Source organism: Nematostella vectensis, chromosome 5, assembly GCF_932526225.1.
Source record: "Nematostella vectensis chromosome 5, jaNemVect1.1, whole genome shotgun sequence".
In the NCBI taxonomy this organism is placed as follows: Eukaryota; Metazoa; Cnidaria; class Anthozoa; order Actiniaria; family Edwardsiidae; genus Nematostella; species Nematostella vectensis.
The window spans coordinates 14,688,339-14,709,042 of NC_064038.1; the positions used below are offsets into that span (position 1 = coordinate 14,688,339).

Here is a 20,704-nt window from a genome sequence, read left to right on the forward strand (position 1 = left end):
GTGGTAGGGTGCGGGTGATGTGAGTAGGGGGGAACTTGGGTGGTTAGCTAGGTATGAGGGGGGCGAAACACGGTGGCGGATACGGTATATAGGTTACACACCCCTTACCTTCTTCTCTACTTCTATTCCACTCTTTGCGCGCTTTTTCCGAACGGAGATGTGGATAATATACCAGCCCTAGCGCATATGTCTCCTTATAGCCTGCGTCTCATCTCTTCCAGGTGTACGTCATCCGGAGATTGCCGCCGAGCTTTAGCGCGACATAATTTCCGGCAATACACATTTGCAGAATCGAATAAGGCTACATATAGTGGCGGCGTAGCCAGGCATTCGATTGGATGGAGAATCGCGCGCCACGCATATTTACATATGGCCAGTTTGCCACTAAGCTTTGCCATCACCTATCGCTATGCAATGTCACGCCGAGTTTCGAAGAGGAGTAGCCTCGTTTGCTTACCAGTCGGGAGTTGCTATTGAATTTATCCAAGCCATCTGAGACTGGCGTTTGGACACAATAATTATCTATTTAACAATGCCTATAACAATCAGACTCCACTCAGCTTACATGAATGCAAAGCCATACTAGCCACAACTAACACATAACAAGTCCACAACACTGGGTTTGGGCACAGATTAGTTACATAATCAATTAAGTTTGTAAAATGGTATAGTGATACGATTATATTTGTTATGATTATGAATGTAATTGTTTCATATATTTGTTACATGGAATAACGACTGCAGGACCCCATCTGGTGTGTGCTGTTTTAAATAAAAATAATCAACAATGCTGGTGTATTTGGTGTGCTATCACGTAGAAAAAAAAAACTAAAATAAGTTTTTATCTAATCTCAGTATCTTTAATGTGTTCGAATTATAATACTTTTACGACATGATATATCGTATGATACGTTATGATACAGGATACGTTTAGTATCCTGTATATCTTTTATGCACACAAGAAAATTAGTAGGAGAAACACTTGCATTCACGAGTTTGCTCAAAGAGTCTTTGATTATTTCCACCGTCTAGCTCTTTTGAATGGTAAATAGCGACTTCCCTGCCCTCCCCAGAAAAGGTCAATATTTGTGTGTTGTTTCCTCTGGCCAATCAGAGAGCGTGCTCCCAAAACGGCCACGTGGTTGTTGGCCAAGATGTGTGATTCAAGCCTATCAGGATTGTAATCGGCGAGTAAGGCTGGTTAGAAATGATTTCTCTGTGTCGTCGTTAGGGAATATCTCGAACACAACAGGCAAGAATGAGAAGGTACATTATTTAGCTTTTTATCTCTGCTGTTATTTTTGACCATGAAATTAATATTTCTGTCAATTTGTTGAAGTTGTGTGAACTGTGTGTAGCTTCTGGTGGTTTCAAATGTTCCCCCTTGCACTTCGCTTATGAATTAACGAATAGCGCTAATCACTTAATCAACTAAATAGCCCAATTTCTAGTTCTACTATAACCGCTGGACTTACAGACTAAGGACGCATAGATACAGTGTAAGCCTCGATTTGAGGCAAATTTCATGCGCACACCAGCGAGAATGCGTTGGAACTGGATCTCGCTGGAATTTGCAATCGATCCAATTGAAACCGAGGCTTGCACTGTATTTATGCGTCATCAGTGCCTATGACCAGCAGGCACAGTGGAACTTTAAACTGGACTGATAAACATCAAACCATACAAGATCACCACTAAACCAGGCCCGTACCCAGAGGGGGTGCATGGGGTGCGAACGCACTCCCCCCCAACGGTCGAAGGTCCACTTTCGGTTCTCAATAGACGTGCTATTTGTAGACAAAATAATAAAGCATCACCTAGGTCATACTGGTCACCAATCAGCTAGGTCTACTGGTATGTCACCAATCCATAAGTCAGACTTTTTTTTACCAAATCCGACAATAAAGGTCCCTTGGAGATACTGCAAAGGCAAAAAAAAGTCCCTCTTTGTTTTTTCAGGGGTGGTCAGATTTTTATCAGAGAACTCCCTTCCCCCACTCCCCCCCCATCCACTTTTTTTAGGATTTCGCACCCCCCCTCCCCCCCAAGAAAAATCCTGGGTACGGGTCTGTATACTATCGCATCGCCTGCGGTGGAACCTCGGTCACTCTAACGCGAAATATTACAACTCCCCACAATCTCGAACTAACTTCAAGTTTAATCGTTCGGATAGCTTTATCATGCTGCCTCGAGTATTCCAATTAACGACGTTCAACTGACATACAGCAAAACGCGTCTGAATATGAGTTCTAGTTAACGAGGTTTTACTGCAAGATATATAATGTAAGTTCACCTGGCGGGACAGCAAATAAATTCTTGTTGCTGATTGGTTCTTCTATGGGGTGTCCAGGTGTTTCCATGCCAACGCGCAGACAATTAAAAGTTGCACCACTTTTGACGTAAAGACGCAGGACGTACACCATACACGATGCGAGACGCAGGCGGGAAGATGAACGAGCTTGAAGACATCTGCACATATAAATATATATAGTGAGGTCCTGTTAATATGGACACTGTTACGGGCTTGAAGACATATCTGCACAGATAGATACACACAATAAAACCCTCGTTAATAAGGACATCGTTACTGAACTGCTGTCATCTGTACATTAGTCCAGTCAATCTACTGTTTAAGATTTGACTATTTGCAACACAAGGTTTTTCAACGTTTTTGTATTAAATAAGTCTACTTTTCTAGCTTTCTAAAAGTCTAAAAATATCGGAGCACGCAAACACTCCGAAAAACCGCATCGAATTTCCCCATACAAGGTTTGAATGAAAAAACACAGGGGTCCCAAATCATGAAAATCTCTCAAAATATACATACTTTAGAAAAATAAAATTTATACCACTATAAATGATAAGACATATTTATTTCTCCGCGATCTGGATAAAAATAGACGTTATCTGATATAGCTTATCTATTTTGGGCAAAATACACAGGCTTTTTAGCTATCTTTATGGTCTTTAGAAGAAGAATCATGCACATTATCAAATTATTATTATTTTTATTAGTTTGAGTTTGTTTGATTTTAATGGCGTCGTTCTCAAGTATATTGTTATCTTTCTGCAACCCTGCTTTCAATTATAATTATCAAGTGTGATTTTAAATGCAGGAACCCAGTGATATCACACAGTCTGAAGAGGCTTATCCTGAAAGTACAAATTTTGTCACCATCACGATGCTTGTAGACATTCAAGCCTTTTAGACATTTCTGAAAGTTCTTGCGGAAAGATCGCCCTTTTCCTGCAAGACCCTACACTGAAAAACACCTGCATGGTGTCTAAGCCGACAGCACAGTTAATGTTGATACCACTAAAATGACCCGAGAAGACATCTTGTAAGCAGATAGCACAACCTCTCAATCGGCAGTGCGCATTGACATTGACGTGTCACATGTTACAGCTGTTGCTTCCAGCGCTAAATTCTAGCTCATCCCCAAAAGATTTTGAACAACATTTGAGCTCCTCTCATCCAGCATTGATATATTCTATGATGAGAGTGGTACAGAAGCCTGTTTTGGCCGAGGCCATTTGTTCCACATTGGATGGATACCAAAAAAAACATCACCGGGCTACAGTATGTATTGTATGGAGGTGCTCTTCTACACTGAATTCTCTGTAACAGGAAACCGAAGAAGATTCATTTCACGAACATTTAAACTCCTGCTGTAACTGTAACTGTATGGTTGTGTTTTGATCGGTAACGCCGATGGCTTCTCAACAGAGGTCATGACAGAAAAAAAAAACAGATCAGGTACAATTGGAGCCTCCGTTACGTTCTTTTTAAAACATGGCGGTCCCTTTAGAAAAGACAGGCAGAATTGTATCCAATTCAGGGGTGGATCCAGGTTTTTGAGTGAGTAGTTTCCACCGAAACACCAACAAGAGGGGTGTTTGGGGGCATGCTCCCCCAAGAAAATTTGAAATGTCAAGCTCTATAAATGCCATTTTCTGCATTTTCAGAAAAGTTAATTACCCCAAAAAGAACAAAAAAACATGATATCATAAAGGCAAAAAAAGTTTTATTTTGTTGAAGGTGGTACATGGAACACCTTGCTCTACAAAAAATTTCTGGTATCCAAACCGGTGCCACTGGTCTATGTCCAATATAGCTGCCTACTAACTGTCTTTGAGCAGGAGAAGGAAAAATGGTACTTATAGATGGCAAGCCTGTGGTTGGTCCTTGGTCCAGGAGTTTTCAAGATAATAAGAAAAAAAAATCCAATATTAATATCATATGTCATATACAAAAGATATGTAAAAATTATAGACAATATAATTTGAATAAAAACTCCACTTTTTCATCCTTGGGGACTGCAGCCACTGGAGCTCTGGAGAAAAATACAACATTAATATCAAGTTATAAAAATGAGAAGTACTAGTTAAATGATTATAAAACATATATATAATTTGAAAAATACTCCCCTTTTTTATCCTTTGAAACTGCAGCTTCTGGAGCACAGGGAAATGTTTGTAAACCATTTGAGCTTAACATGAAATCCCAGTGACAATAGAAAAATTGAAATAATCACTAAATAAAAAAAACATCTAGAAATGACTTTTTAAGAAAGTTATACAGGCACCAGTTTGAGTTTCTGTAGCTGTTATCCATCAGTTTAAGGGTAAGACCCAGATGGAACATAACTCACAAGCCCTCTAGAAACAGATGGTGCAAAAATTTAAGTTAATATGTTTGCCATTCTCATTCTCCTAGGGTGCAATTGAGCAAATAAATCTATTATTCTGTCCAGGTCTAAATCCATGTCTTTGTGGGTATACATTAGTGCCAGCCCATTCAATCTGTCCTCAGTCATTGTGCTTCTCAAATAGGTTTTAAGATTTCGAAGGGATGAAATGGATCTCTCACAAGAAGCAGATGAAATTGGAAGTGTGATCAGGATCTTTAACATGAAATAAATATTGACATATGCATCTGTCAATATCCTCCAGTGTAGCCTAAGAGTGTCTGGAATCACTTCTCTGTTATCCCTCCCCTTCCATAATCTCTCCCATAATAAAAGCTCTGCCTGTAAAACCTATATAATTTGGCATGTCCTGTCTGTAACAGTTACAAAATTCTAAAACATTAGGCTTCCAGTCATCAGTAGCAATCAAAACAGAGGGTATGATCGAAATACCTTTGTAGCAGATAAATACATCATCCTTGAATCTAGAATCGAGCTGCTCGAGTACATGGTCTAGGAAAACTCTGGTCAGATTTATCTTGTTAATAGTCTTCAGGATTTGAAGCAGGAGCATTGGGTCTATGTGTCTGTCTCTGAGCTACCCTTGGCATATCTGGTTGTACATCTACTTGTCTTGCGATAGTCACTGCATCCTGCATCCAGTTCATGGTGTGTGGCATCAATGTCATTGCTCATTTCTGTGAGAACTGATATCAGAAGAGCAAGTTCTTCTTTAGCTTTCAGGATATCCATAGCTTTACTTTGCAGCTTCACTGTAAGTGCCTTAGTTAGTGCCAAAATATGTCTGACAATAACAATAGCAACAATAAAGGAAAAGTTGATAGCATTAAGTAATGATTGGGCATCTTGTCTGCTGGTAGGATTCCAGTTGGTATTTTCATGCTTGTGTCTGTTCATTGAGATATCTTCTAGTGTAGCTGTGACTGGATGGGAAGCTCAACTATTCGGTCCATAGCATCTATCCTTTCAATCCATCGGGTGCGGCATACATTAATTAAAGCAGTGTGTGTGTGTTTTTTTTTTTTTGTTTGCAAAAGTTCTATGATCTTGAATTCTAAATGTTCTTGTCGCTTGGGAGAGTTGTCAAAAAATTAAAAAAGCTTTCGCACAACATCCATCATGTTTCTGACATTTGGTATTTGGCAGGTATTGGCAATACACAAATTCAGCTGGTGATTCATGCAATGGACAAAAATTGCCTTCTCGTGTTCTGCTCTGATTAACGAGGAGGCTCCATTAAGTCGTCCAGCCATATTGCCAGCGCCATCATAACATTGGCCACGACAGTCTTCCATCATCAATCCTAAGTCTACTACAGCTGCAGTTATAAGGTCTTTGATGGCCTCTCCTGTTGTTCCCTCCTTACAAATATAAAATCCAATAAATTCTTCTCTGAAGTTTTTGGTTGAGTCGAGAAATCTAATCACAACAGAAAGATTTTCTTTGTTTGCTATATCAGCCGCTTCATCTGCCATTACAGAAAAATATTTACTATCCCTCATTTCTTGAGATAAATTATTTAAAATATGAGCACCAACAGTTGATATCATTTGATTCTGGATGGTCTTTGAAATGTATGTGGCATTTCTTGGTGCATTTTCTAGGTGCTGCTCCAGTATTTGGTCACCACTATCTACCCGGAATTCAAGCAGTGCCTGGAAATTACCAGCTAGGGCAGCATTAGTGGGGTCACTATCCCTCAAGCCCCTGAGTGGGATATTGTCTTTCCCACAGAAAATAATTGTTTTAAAAAGGGACCTAAGGATCTCACGGTTTCTAGCAATTTGCTGTTGAACGATGTTATTTAACTGCAGATTTATCGGGACAGCGTCTGTTCGCATCATTTTCTTAAATTCTTCTATAGCAATCATAGAAAATTTGTGAATTTCACAATTTCATTGCGCGTGTTTGGTAAAGCGCGAAGCGGCCGAAGTCCAATTTGTAAGAGGAGACTTCAATAATTTGTCTAACTTACTAGCGTTTCGCCCACACTGAACTCCGAAACAAACACAAGCTAAGCAAAACACTCCATTGAAATATTTAGAGTAGGCTAGCCATGGATATTTCTTTAGCCAGTTTAAAACAAACTTGCGAGATTTTCCATTCTCTATTGACACTGGGAAATCGAAAAGCTCACCTGGTTTCCATACATTTTCGATGAATTTCAACTTGTCCTGAGGCGAATAGCTGGCGATCTTGTCGAAGACTAAGCCAATGTCGTAGGGAGAACAATCCTCCTTCCGACAGACAGGAGCACGAGCCATAAAGAGTAAAAACTAGTGCAATTTGTTAACTAATTCCTTCGTAAACTCCGATGCAAGTACTGAGACTCTAGTGAAGGCAAACGAAAGAAGACCGTTGGGGGAGGTACAGACCCTTTTATACTTTTGTCGATAGTTTCCGCGGTGGTTTCCAAGTGAGTTAGCCAATCAAAAATGGTTTTGAGTGAGTTCCAACACAATGAAAAAAAATCCAGCCAATCGCGCGAGGTTTTGAGTGTGTTCCAGGGCTAACTATAATAACACCTCACCCACCCCCTCGCTTGCAAATTGGTGAAAATATTTTCCGATCTTATCCGACGGATTTCCGAAGGTTCCCGAAAAGTAATCGAAGCTCAAATCCAAAGCTCGTGATCCAGGGCGCTCCGTGAAGTCGCATAAGAATAATAAAGACCATAAGGCATCTTTTTACGTGTTTAATTTAATTAAAAACCAAAAATACAGGAGATTGAATGATTTCCACAGACAAGCCAATAGTTTCTAGGGATATCGGAGTATTTTTTAAAAAGCCATTTAAGTTCAAAATAACTTGGTCTGAAAAACTTTGAGTGTGTTCCGGAACTCACGTAAACTACCCTGGATCCACCCCTGCAATTGTTGAGCTGCTACACGAGGTCAAGCGGTTGTGGCACAATGGACACGGAAGCGGATGACGAATCGATGATATGATTGCTTCTGTGGAAGGCTGTAGTAAAATCGTCCAAACGATTAGCATCACAGTTCCTGTTGGTGACGATATACTTCCGCATGGAAACCCATGACATCTACCTGAGCGGACATCCCAATCGACTCAAAGATGGGGTGAATAACGACCTGAAATATAAGCTAGGGAAAATTGAAATGTCATGACAATTTTTAATTTTATTTCTATTTCTCTATTTTTGTTTTGCTTTCTATCCATGCGCTTCTTGGTTGTGATACCACCTTCCATGAATACGGGTAGGAAAGGAGGCATCGTTCAAGAAGCTTGTCTGCTCACCCTACATCCGCGCACAGGCAGCACTTAACATGACAGAGCGAGAAGAGCCACAAAATCTATCCCCGACTTCAGCAGCAGCCATGTTCAACAGGTCCAAGTTCCAGTATTCTATCAAGTCTATAGAAAGGCGCTCTGAAGTATGAGCCTAGATTTTATTCAACGACAGATAGTCCTCCAGGACTGCAGCACTTTTAGTGCTCCTGTCGCAAGAACAATCTAGAGTGTTCGCCCTATGGCCAATGCAAAGGGTAATCGTGTCCTAATTTATTCTCAATCGAAGACACGGATTCCATGGATTTTATATGTACCCACGAGTAAGAACCTAAAATTTACGAACCTGCAATAGGTTCTTAATTTTAAAGAAATTATAAAAAAACTTTCAATCAAATGAAAAAACGATATGAGAATGATTATCGTATAAGCAATGTGTCCACATACTTTCTTGTTTTATACTGAATCAATGACATTATTATTAAGAGCAACAAAGCACTATTTGTATGAGAACCTGTTTCCATCACGTATGTTCATTTATGATAACGAAATGTCTGTAAGATCAAAGTGGTGTTGACAAGAATAGCTAAAAAATCCGTGTGCATTTTACCCAAAATAACCGAACTACTTCAAATAACATTATCAACTTTTATCTTTATCTTGTAGAAATATATATCACTAGTAATCTATAGTGGTATAGATTTTTTTTCTAACGAATGTCAGGGGCTCATAAATAGGGACATCACTCATGTATTGTGGATTTGGAACGGCCGATTTGGTTATCACACTATTTTTAGAAACAGCGATCCCGCAAGAACTAGCCAATCAACGCAGAGGATAATAGTATTGGCCAATCAGAATAGAGCCAGGGGCGGTGTAGTGGTCCCATAAGTTGGGGGGGAAGGGGGCGAAAGTTGGGGGTGGGTGGGTAGTGGTTCCAGGGGGGGTGGTTGGTGGTTTTAGGGGTGAGGGGTGGGTGGTGGTTCCAAATGCTATCTATAACAACGCTGGGATACCAGACGGTAGTCTTTTATCAGCAGGGTGACGTCCAAAACCACCCAAAAAAGGCGGCCCACGTAGATAATTTAATAGCGCTCAGACGGATTAATTCACTCCAATCGTTTATCGACTTGTAGCCTTTGTCGTAGATGCCGAAGCATTTTGTAAGGTTCTATATTTATGTAAAAAGGAGTAAGAGTAGTACTAGCTATTTTGACTCTACCGAATTGGCCAAGAATAACAGATACTAAGGCAAAGCCAAGAGTAGCAAGAACTCTCCCCATTTTAATAAAAATGAGCACAAGCTTGCGATAATTTTTGTTTTAATTGTTAAAAGCATTAGTTAATACTAGCACTTGACTTACGCCCTTTGTATAAAAATTGAAATTTGTGCATGGGAATCTTATTCCAAGTCTGAGTGAAATCTTTTCTTAAATCAGTATTAGTTAACAAATCCAATTGCCACCACCATAACTTTATGGTCTTTTTATTCAAAACCGCGTGAACCCTTTCCTCTGAATAGCTCCTTAATAAATACCAAGACATATAAACCGGGACATATAACATAAAACCATGTTTAATAACAAGCTGTAAGTAGTCGCAACTTTGTTGTTAAATTTACGCATAAATTTGTTCTATTTCGAAGCTCTCGACTCTAGCTTTTAATCGCCTTTACAGATATCTCTAAAAATTCACACAAGGCTAGACAACCATGTTTTACATATTATAAGAAGAGGAATTAGAGAAAAATATCGATATGGGATATTAATTTGTCCTAGAATAATAGGAGGCGGGGGGTCTTACCCACGTGGGATTTATTCCGATCAAAAAGATTTATAACTCCTATTATATATTATATTTTCATCCTTTTGTTTTTGATTTGGTGTATTTGATTTGGAATCTGAATTCTTTTCTTCGCGTAGTGCGTTTTCAAAGATGGACGGTGTGATGGAGGAAATACTGGGTCGAGCCAACTTAAGGTTTTGTAAAGGTAAATTTGACACCACTGTTTGTTTTAGTTGTTCTTGCAAAACATGTATCATTAGTTCTAAAACTTAAATTTTTTTTTTACATAAATGGGATTCTAAGACGGCTGAAATGGGCCTTTGCTGTTTTCCGTGACCTGTTGACCGTAAATTCACACCAAATCTTTGACATTTCTAGCGTATTATTTTAAGGCGAGGACTCGGGCTTGTCGGGTGTAACCTCGCGACGGATTTTAAGATATCGCCTTCAAATTTCGGGATCTGATAGATAATTATGCCATGTCATAAAGTGTGTGAAGAATTTCCGACTTAAAAGATCGCTATTACAGCACTTTTCCTATCCAAATTTCGCCAGAAATGAGAGTTTCAGCTTTGATTCTTGATATTTTCTTGACAATGTCAAATAACAAAAATTCCTCACACACTTTGGTAGATCATCTATCTGTCATTGAGATGCCATTACGTGAAAGTGCATTCGCAATACCGCGAAGGTGCATTACCTTCTAGATTAAACTCCGTACTTTTGCGTTTGAGGCCTCAAAACAACACGGAATTTGCTATTGCAAAAATAAAACTTGCAGGAGATAATTCAATATTTTATCTTTTATTTAATATATAGTTTGTATATGTAGTGAAAATTGCGGCGCGACAATATTTTTTTCCGCGGACACATCGTTTACCTTTACTTAGACCTTAACAAAAATGGCGTAGAAATGGCTATTAGCTGTGTTGTGATATCTATTCCACCTTTAAGAACGCATTCATTGATGCCTTACCGAAATATCGTCACAAAAAGCAACTCATGTTGTCCCGAATTGTTGAAGAGACCAAAAGTTGTAGCATACATCAGCAGGTCAAGGTTGTTTATTTTTTTTAATTCAATGTGCTTTAAGGATAAGTCTCTGCATCCGCCAGCGCTATATTCAACCATATTTTAACTTACTTCTCCTACTTATTTTACAATATTCTACTATTCTACTATTTCTTACCCAGCGCTTTGGTTATAGCCGTCCCATTTCCGGATCTGCATTAACATCCTCTCCACCCCATCAAAGGCGACCTCCATGGGCATGCGTGGCTCCTGGTATCCGCTGATCCATAGCTCGCACTCGTCATCACATGACACCAAGAAACCATACAGACCGCTCGACGGAGGCTAAAAAACAGGGTGCATGCTCAGAATGTCATCCAAGGTCTGCACTGAGACTCTGTCCACAAGTATCCGTTTTTGTTTTAAAACACAACCTTTTTGTTGCGGTTTTTTTTTTTTTATACGACCCGACACCACGGAAACGCAGAAACGATAAGAAAACGATAACAAGTTCTACAGCGCATGCTCACTCGCGCGCCAAGTAGACTGCTCAGGTAGATTAAGGCAAGGGCTTTACCGTACAATGCAGCAGAAAATCGAAAATAATCAATAAAATATTCATGGTTGCATGTATTGTCTTAAAAATTGTAAGGATTATATGATTCTTAATCTTTAATCTGGAGATTCGAAAAAAAGTTTTCTATGAAAGATGATACCTTGAAATACTACACTATAAAAACAGATATGGAGGGCCCATCGAATTTCGAGAAAGTCCAGTAAGAAGATGCATAAAATAAGCATTCCAATATTTTTATATGATAACTAAGGGATCATATGAGCTAGAATCAGCTGGATCGCTACGAACAAGAGTTTAGGTCGCATTAAATAAAATTACTACAAAAAATACGTCTTCGAATTCAATTATCTGACCGGCCTTTACCTCGAATTTAAGACTTGTTTTACAACAGGTCGTACTCATCCACCTATATTCTACAAGATATACACGAATTCTTGAAGTTGAGACTGCTTTTATTCTAATAAGTCTTGATTTTGAACTGGACTTCGTGCATTTCCAAGTCCATATATCCGTGCTGAAGCGTTCGCAGCCATTTTGTTTATACGCCGCCAAAGGAACTGGGCACTACAAATGAGTGTTTCTATAGGAATGGATCAGCGAATGGGAACTGAGGAACTCATTTACAATGCTAGGGTACCAAGTAAAACATGGCGGACGAAGGAAAGGGAAATATCACAGAAGCCGGCGATGTAGGCTGTTTCCCATCGAGAATAAGTGTTTATTTTATGCCAATTAGCTAAAACATTATTCATTTGTTATTATATGTATTGTTTGTTTCCAATTTGATTAAATTCAATTTAATATAGGGTACGAATTTGTATCTACCTGTGTTTTATTTTGATGAATGACGCAGCGTAATTTTGCTTGTCTTAGAAGCAAATAAGTTTCTCCTAAGCTTTAGAATTGGGCAACGTCTAATATTTAACCCAATATGCGTAATTCAACTCCTATAATACCCGAAACGTGACAGATTTTATCAGCCGCAATAAAAACAAGCTCAAATTTAGGCGGGATTTTCGAAACGATTTATTGAGTTTACGGTCAAATCAAGTATTTCTCCTCAAATATACTATACTGTGTAGTAATGGCGGTGACTTTTGGTTGTGGATTTGCACGAGTTGCGGTAAAACAGAGCTACCAGAAAGAAAACGGGAAGCTTGAGAAACAAATAGAGCAGCGTTGGCTAAGTTATCTGCACAAATTTGGCGGGGAGTTCCAACGTGTATTCCATGTCGACTTCACCACGTTCAGAAAGAGATCGCAGGCGCTAAACAACTCCATACGAAGAATAACGCCATCTGCACGGGCAAGGTACATTGAGCACTTTTCGTCGTTTAAATGGCAATCCCTGACAGAGAAAGAAAAAAAGAAGCACACTCTCCGTGATTGCAATGGATGCCTGACACACCATTACCCAATGCATTCCCTGCTGGCTTCCATTCCAAATAATGTAAAAAAAACAATCATAAACACTAAACCAGCCTTGGCTTTAATCAAGGAAGCGAAAAAGCAAGGAAAGGGAAAGAACAATCCGAGAGCAAGCGCCAAAGCTGCAAAATCGATCGCTAAGAATATATGTGCTAGTATCTCCGGCACTTTTGAAAAACTGACTGGAATGACCTTTGCCGAGGCTCAAACCAAAGTCCCAAGTCTAGGCCTGCAACTGAAAAAATCTCGAAATCAGCTCAAACAAGAAAGGCGGAAGAGGGCGCTTACGGAAAAGATACACCTGCAAACACTGATGGCAAAGCAAGATTGCGATGTTCTCCTGGCCACGAGGCAGTCGTATTCTCAACGGGAAAAACAACGACTTGCTCTCTACTTTGAGACAAAAAGCGAGGCGTCGTCTCGTGTACTAAAGAGGAGGCACCTCGAAAACAACGGGGAATGTAAAAAAAGCGACATTCACCACCACCATGTGAAGTTGACTTTGACAAAGAAGGACTTCTCGGGGAAGTTAATGACATGGCAGACAATACACAGGTTTGTTTATTTATTTTTTACCAAATACATGTAACGTCAAACATTTTTTCCCCTTCTATCTCATCTATATTTTTCTTTATCCTTTTCCCTCTATATATATATATATATATATATATATATATATATATATATATATATATATATATATATATATATATATATATATATATATATATATATATATATATATACAAACTACATAGGTTTCCCTACAGGCCTGTTTCGTGGTTGCCCACTCATCAGGGGATTTCATCAGTGGGCAACCACGAAACAGGCCTGTAGGGAAACCTATGTAGTTTGTATTTTTCTCAAACCAACACTATACACCGCTCTAATTTCGAGTATTGAGCACTTTCTATGAAAGCCTTCAACCAGGCTTGCTTGTTGGCTGTGGTGTCCATTCTATCGTCTAAATCCAGTTTTGTAGCGATCTCTTTGTTTTTCTCGTGGACAGATTGCGTTGTTTCGGAGGGTGCTTTTTTGTAGGACTTGTTTATTTCTTTTTCTAGGAGATTCTTGTAGGTAGCTGGCTCTAGTTTGTAGAAGTTTGTGGTTTTATCTGCGGGGATCAGTAGTTTAGGTTCTTTTTTAATGTTGTCGGTGTCTTCTTTTAGCTTGCCCAGGAAAGGAGTGTTCAGGTTCTTGAATTTTACTGACCGGATCATTTTTAACATGTCTTCTTCGAACTCTTTCAGTTCTTCTACAGGAGGCGGAGGTTTGGTTGAGCGGAATCCATAGGTTTCTTTGGAGGTCGAGGCGGTGTCTGTGTTTAGGAAGAAGTGTGCTTTCCAGCGCATTCGGCGTAAAAAGTGTTCGGTTTTTTCAATAAGGCGTTGGAGGTAATCACTGCGAGATGGTAGGGGAATATTCTTCGTTGAGTAGTTGATGTGGAATTTTTCCATAATGAGTAGCCGTAGAGTGCTCAACAAGAAAAACTTGGAGTCTGGATAAAATGATGGTTGTAGGCTTTCATAGAAAGTGCTCAATACTCGAAAGTAGAGCGGTGTATAGTGTTGGTTTGAGAAAAATACAAACTACATAGGTTTCCCTACAGGTCTGTTTCGTGGTTGCCCACTCATCAGGGGATTTAATGAGAATATTTCTACCATCGTATATATACTATTAACATTGAAATTTACATAATAATAGACTGATAGTTTTAGCTAAGGCGGCAAGAGGAACAATAGCGAGTTACATAAATATGCAGGGCGGAACGTGTGAAAAATTGATAGCGCGAAAATTTAACGGTGACGGGATTAACAGTTCTAATTGTTTCGTAGCAGGGCTTTGTTTCTGTGGCGGCACGAGGACACGAGTTCATTGCGTTTATTTAGAGTTGATTGTTTGGGTTGGCAGATGATCGTCAGCTTTTCCTTGAGGCAGAGGTTGCAACGCTTAGTGGTACTGTTGTAGGCGGAGTGGGAAGAAAGAATGCGCCATGAAATAAAATACTCAATCATGTTGTCCTTGAGGGTCCAGACGTGTTTGCTGAGTTCGGTGGAGTTTCTGTGTTTGGCGTGTCGGAATGATGCGGTGTGGTTTCTGTACCTGGTCTTGAAGCTGTTTTCAGTGAGCCCGACGTATGTTTCCGAGGTGTTGTTGTCTTTTCGAGTTACGGTAGCTTGGTAGATAACAGATGTCTGTAGGCAGTTTCCGTCTAGAGGGCAGGTGTCTTTCTGTCGGCAGTTGCATGTCTTGTTGTTGGTAGTGGTAGGGGCGGAGTTGGCGATCTCGGTGGCCGACGATGCGGTGATGATGCGCTTGTTGTGGTTGTCGATGATCTGTTTGGTGTTGTTCATGCAGCTGTAACTGATTTTGATGGTGTTTCTGTTGAAGATTTTACGGAGGTGGTTGTCTTTCGGGAAGTGCTTGTCTATCAGGGTGAGGAATCTGTGGCCAATGTTGGTGCTGGTGTTCTTGCTGAAGGGCGGATTGTACCATAGGATGTTGTTGCGTTTGCGGGTTTTTCGGTTGGTTACGGTGTTGGGATCGTAGCGTAGCGTGTAGTTGTATCCGCTATCGTCGAGTGCTTTCTGGTAAGGCGGCGCGGTCTGGTCAAAGGAGGCTTGGTCTGAAGATAGGGCAGACAGGCGTCTGTTGATACCAGCAGGGATGTTCTTGGTGATGGAGGGCGGGTGGTTGCTCTCACGGTGGACATATTGTAGCGAGGAGTTCGGCTTTGTATAAGGCTGGTGTGCATTACGTTTTAGGTCGAGGGTGACGTCTAGGAAATTGACAACTTGTTTGTTTGCCTCAATGGTGATTCGGAGTCCGTTGTTGTTGAAGATGCGGCATAGTTCCTTTTTTAGGTTTTCGGTGGCTCTGGGTGTGGCGTTGGTGATGGCTAGTCCGTCGTCGCGGTAGAGTCCTACGTTCATATTGAGGTCCTGAAGTTGGGAGAGAAGGAAGTTGCCTACAAGTTCACAGGTTTCTGCGCCATCATGGGCAACCACGAAACAGACCTGTAGGGAAACCTATGTAGTTTGTATTTTTCTCAAACCAACACTACATACATATATATATATATATATATATATATATATATATATATATATATATATATATATATATATATATATATATATATATATATATATATATATATATATATATATATATATATATATATATATATATATATATAAATCATTACATTTATTTCACAGATCAACTTCTCTGACCTAGCAAGAAGGTACGGCGTCTCCACTGAAACAAAACTGGGCAACATGGTTGTCAAAGAGTTCCTTGAGAGTGAAGGGGTAGACCTAAAGATATTCCAGACCTACCACCGAGCCAACGCACCCCGCATACGGAGAAAACTCCAGAGGATGTATGGTGGGGAGGTGACTGTCCCAGTTCCAAGGACAAATGAGAAGATAAAAGAAACATTGCAGGTAAAACAACTCCTAACATAGTATCTTAATCCACTTTATTCATTTGCTAATGAGTAAAAAATAAGGCCCTTTCTTATTTTCTAAACATAATATTTTTTGTTTCTATAGGCTAAAATAGAAAGCGGGGAGTATGTTCTCGGGGAACTGGTAGTTCCAAGAACATACAAAAGGCTTCTGCTGCAGCCAGATGGTTCCCTAAAAGAAGAGAGCTTCACAGTGTCTGGGCGGAAGATCCCACTCAGAGAGATACGGAGAAGGGAGCTTGAGAGGCAGGAGAGTCTGGGCTTAGTGCGAAACCATAGTGACTCACACTATGCCAGTCTTTCCACTGCGGAGGTCAAACAAAGACTGAAAAATATCGGTGAGCTAATTCCAGAGCATGAAGATGCTAAGGAGAAGCTAAAAAGGCTCGAGAGCACCAGGCACATCATGGTTTGGAGTGATAACTCAACAGCAATGAACCATGGCCATATTCTTTTGCTCGTTCAGTTTCTGTACGATCCAGCATTTTTTTTATACAAGCGATGAAATGAAAGAATATGGCCATGGTGATGTTGATGTTATCAGTCTAGTGGAGAAGCCTCATGTTTACATCATTGGGCGATGTGGCTCTTCTGAAGCAGAGAAGCTGTGTTACATAGAAACAAGAGTAGAATGCTTGATGGACATGGGACACAAATGTTCCACTTCGACAGGTAGAGAGGTAAATGACATGGTGATGGCCCCGAACAGCAGTTTGAGAGTGGAGAGCAGAAAGGTGTTAATGCTGGCTGCAGTGCTTGCAGTGGTGACACAAGAATGTATTCTAATTTAACATATTGTTTCCGGCGTCCAGAGCTCTCACTTGCAGATCGCAAGGCGAAAGTGCTTGCAGGCCCTGCAGAAAAAAACAAAAGAAATGCTGGAGTTAAGCCCTTCCATAATTTAAAGATAAAGGAGCTGGAGGTGGAATGCAGGGCCAGGGGCATAGCAGACTTCGGCTGCAGGAAGAGCCTTCAGGACAATCTAAGTCAAGAGCTTGGGGGAATTCAACGTGTACCGGCCTTGATGTTTCCTCACCAAGAGAAAGAGCTAGAAGAAATCAACATAGGTATGGAAAATAACTTTAACATTTCACATAGGATGGAGCTAGAAAAATGATAAAAATGGGGGTTTGATGTGGAATGTGGGAATTTGTATTGAGTAGCAAGCAAATCAGATCACAATATTTACAATGCTATGCAAATTGACTTTTACATTAACATATAAAGTGGACACCAATGTTCACATCATTATAGCAAATATTGAATAAGATTGAAATTATTTTTCTTACACTTTACCTTTTTTTCAGGATTCTACGAAGTTCTTCCAACTGAACCAACACATGATGTCAAGGAACACATCTCAAACATAGTTGAAGAACTGCCACTGCACCTAGAAAAACAAGAAAAACAAGAATTTGAAAGGGTAAAAGCTACTGTCACTGGCACTAAAGACAAGCTAAGAGGCACAGACATGAGGCATCTATGCGCTGTTCTTGGAAAGCAAATGAGAGGTAAGTTACACATTGTACTTAAAGGAAACACAATCAAGATCAAGTCAAAAAAAATTGCATGTTAGCTAAATTATGACAGCAAACCTGCAAATTTTCTATTAAACATTAATTATTAGAGAGTTGACAATAACAGAAAAAGTAGAGGATAAAGTAAATTTACTCAAAATGGTTATGTTTTATTTGACAGGTGTCATGTCTAAGAAACCACAAACAGTCTTTGATACTCTAACAGAAGTGTCAAGACTATTGTATAGCCACCCAAGCAAAAGATGTCCAAGAGATATTTTGCGTCTCCACAACCAGAGCTTCCTTCATGCCATCACTTTGAAAGAGGTTATCAAGGAAACAAAGTCCTTGACCAATCGAAATCTGTATGGGCGCTACTTCCACTCTCTTGTTGTCCATTCCCCAATCCAGTCAAGACTGGTCAGTGGTCGATCTGTAAATACTGAACAGCAGGAGCGCCACTTTAACATCTTCTCTGCAATAGCAGAAAATACCTCGAGCAGACGTCCTGATGAAATAATCACACCCGGCCTAGTTCGTAAGCAGGCTGAACTAAAGCTAGCTGACCAACACAGAAACACCTTTAGTGAACAAGAATCCAAAATCAACAGTATTGCCAAGTCATCATCTGCACTATCCAACTCAATCATTCCAAACAGATATATTCTTCGACACCCTAATGATTATCAGGCTCACCTGGAGCGCATCTCATATTTTCTTTTGTGTGGAGAGGGTGTATGGTGGAGGCAAGTTGCTAGTGGTGTGGAGTTTTTTGATGGCCCCCAAGAGTTAGATTCAAGGACAGCTGGTCCACCACTGCATCACTTTAGATCACAGACAATAAAATCAGAAAGAAGTTATCTACAAGAGTGCTGGGACAAGTGCTTGACCAATGATATTCCAATTCCACACTACAAAGTCAAGATATATGATGATGGTGGTGATTTAAAAGTGAGCAAGCTCACTGGGTTTTTTAATGATGATGATAAAGAGGAAGAGGGGGAAGACAGAGCAGAGGAGTTTAAAGAAACTAAAGCTCACATAATAAGCATGCAAGAGGAAGTGAATGATGATGAAACTGAAGAGGAGGCAGACCTGAAGGGATATGATGAAGACATTGTAGACCTTCAGCCCCAGGATGAAGAAGAAGATAGAGAAGTAATTGAAGAGAAATTAGATGACCTGCAGACACAGTGCCACATAAACACCGGCTCACATGAGGCAATTCATCAGCCCCCACCTGAACAGCCTGTCCCTCACAACCAGTCTGTTAGTCAAGCTCAATCATCTTTTACTTTAAAATCAACTCTGGCTAATAATGTTCTCAAATGCATTCCAAATGATTCTCATGCTGAGAGAACTCTGGACAAGGCTAGGACACAATTGAGAGAGCATCCCTTTGATAAGGATATCCAAAGGAAATACGAAACCACACTGGCTAAAATCAAAACAAAAGTGCTCTCAGCTCATTCCCAGCTCAAAGAAGAAGTAATGCGCTGGGAAAAAACGTTCTTCCTTCGAAAATGCACTGCACCCACATCAGATGACATTTCTGAAGACCCCAAAATAAGTAAAGTCAAGCAAAAATTATATCTTTGTCGCAAACTACTAAAGCACTGGAAAATCACTGCTTAAAATTGTGAGCCTGCATTTCTGTGACTTTTTGTAAATAATATATCTGTCTGACATAAATCAATGCTTTTATCGCGGCTATGTTTTTATAATTTAACGACAAACAGAACATGTCACGATTAAAGCCTGTAATTTTATTTAAGCTTACTTAATAGTCCTCAGATAAGAATGTAATATAGATTATTTTATAACAAAATTATAGAGTTTAGAGGAGCCTTCCACCAGGAAAATGCTACATCTTTAATAAAAATGACGGCTCGTCTCATAAATATAGATTTAGAATTCCCTCATCGATGAATTATGTTGTTTGCTCTACATAACTAGTATTGTTATGATATTTGAGGAGCTTGATAAATGGTACGGATAAAAAGGGAACTTACCTCTTAAACTTTAATTCGGGTCTCCATCGGTTCCCCGTCTTTCTTTCCCTGTCTTTCCCGGTCTTTCTTTCCGCTTCACAAAAAAGCTTTCATGTACGAATTATGCGAACAACACGGTGACGGGCACACACAGTACCAATATTCCGCTGACCATGTATAACGATGGCGCACATCTTAGGTATCGTATGACGCAAAGGTCAATCGCTGACAGGAAAGGCGATCAATTTACTTATCCCCTCTACAGGAGAAAATTTGACCCGTGCCTCAATCTACTTGAGTGGACCTGAGTTATCACGTCATCGTTTTCGAAAAGTTCCGTTTTCGTCCGTCCTCGCGCCACCAAAAGGGTATCGTTTTCTAATTGTTCCACTGTGGAGATCGTTTTCAAATCGTTCCGTTTTCGGTCATCGTTTTCGCGTTTCCGTGTGGACATAATCCGTATCCGTAACAAAAAGGTTGAGTTTTCAAACGAAAATGGATACGTGTGGACGGGGTCTGAGATATATCTAACCGACAGTGTTGAATACAGTATGTGCAAGAGAAGGGCATACAGTCGATCTATTCAGTATTTGTACATGTTTTAAACAACAGTGTAGAAGAAGATGTTAGGTTAGTCATATATAGAATTATAGAACAAAGCTTGCTTTAAATTTCTTTTTTCTTTAAATTCGACAATATTTTGCAGTTTCTAAAACACCAGGACCAGGACCAGGACCAGGATAAGGACCAGGACCAGGACCAGGACCAGGACCAGGACCAGGACCAGGACCAGGACCAGGACCAGGACCAGGACCAGGACCAGGACCAGGACCAGGACCAGGACCAGGACCAGGACCAGGACCAGGACCAGGACCAGGACCAGGACCAGGACCAGGACCAGGACCAGGACCAGGACCAGGACCAGGACCAGGACCAGGACCAGGACCAGGACCAGGACCAGGACC

General features: G+C 40.2%; 1 protein-coding gene and 1 long non-coding RNA gene across 2 annotated transcripts; both read right to left on the bottom strand.

The window, feature by feature from the left end:
* Positions 1–2,120: 2,120 nt before the first annotated feature.
* LOC116612510 lies at positions 2,121–11,850 on the bottom strand. The gene is made up of 3 exons (XM_048728195.1): positions 11,695–11,850; positions 10,933–11,099; positions 2,121–2,469 (listed from the first exon to the last, which is right to left on the bottom strand). Exons 1-3 carry the CDS (start codon positions 11,731–11,733, stop codon positions 2,265–2,267), a joined length of 411 nt encoding a protein of 136 aa, XP_048584152.1. The 5' UTR covers positions 11,734–11,850; the 3' UTR covers positions 2,121–2,264.
* Positions 11,851–16,804: 4,954 nt separating this feature from the next.
* On the bottom strand, positions 16,805–17,780 carry LOC116608824. The gene is made up of 2 exons (XR_007308217.1): positions 17,528–17,780; positions 16,805–17,085 (listed from the first exon to the last, which is right to left on the bottom strand). It is a non-coding gene; the product is annotated as an uncharacterized LOC116608824 (long non-coding RNA).
* Between the last annotated feature and the right edge of the window lie 2,924 nt (positions 17,781–20,704).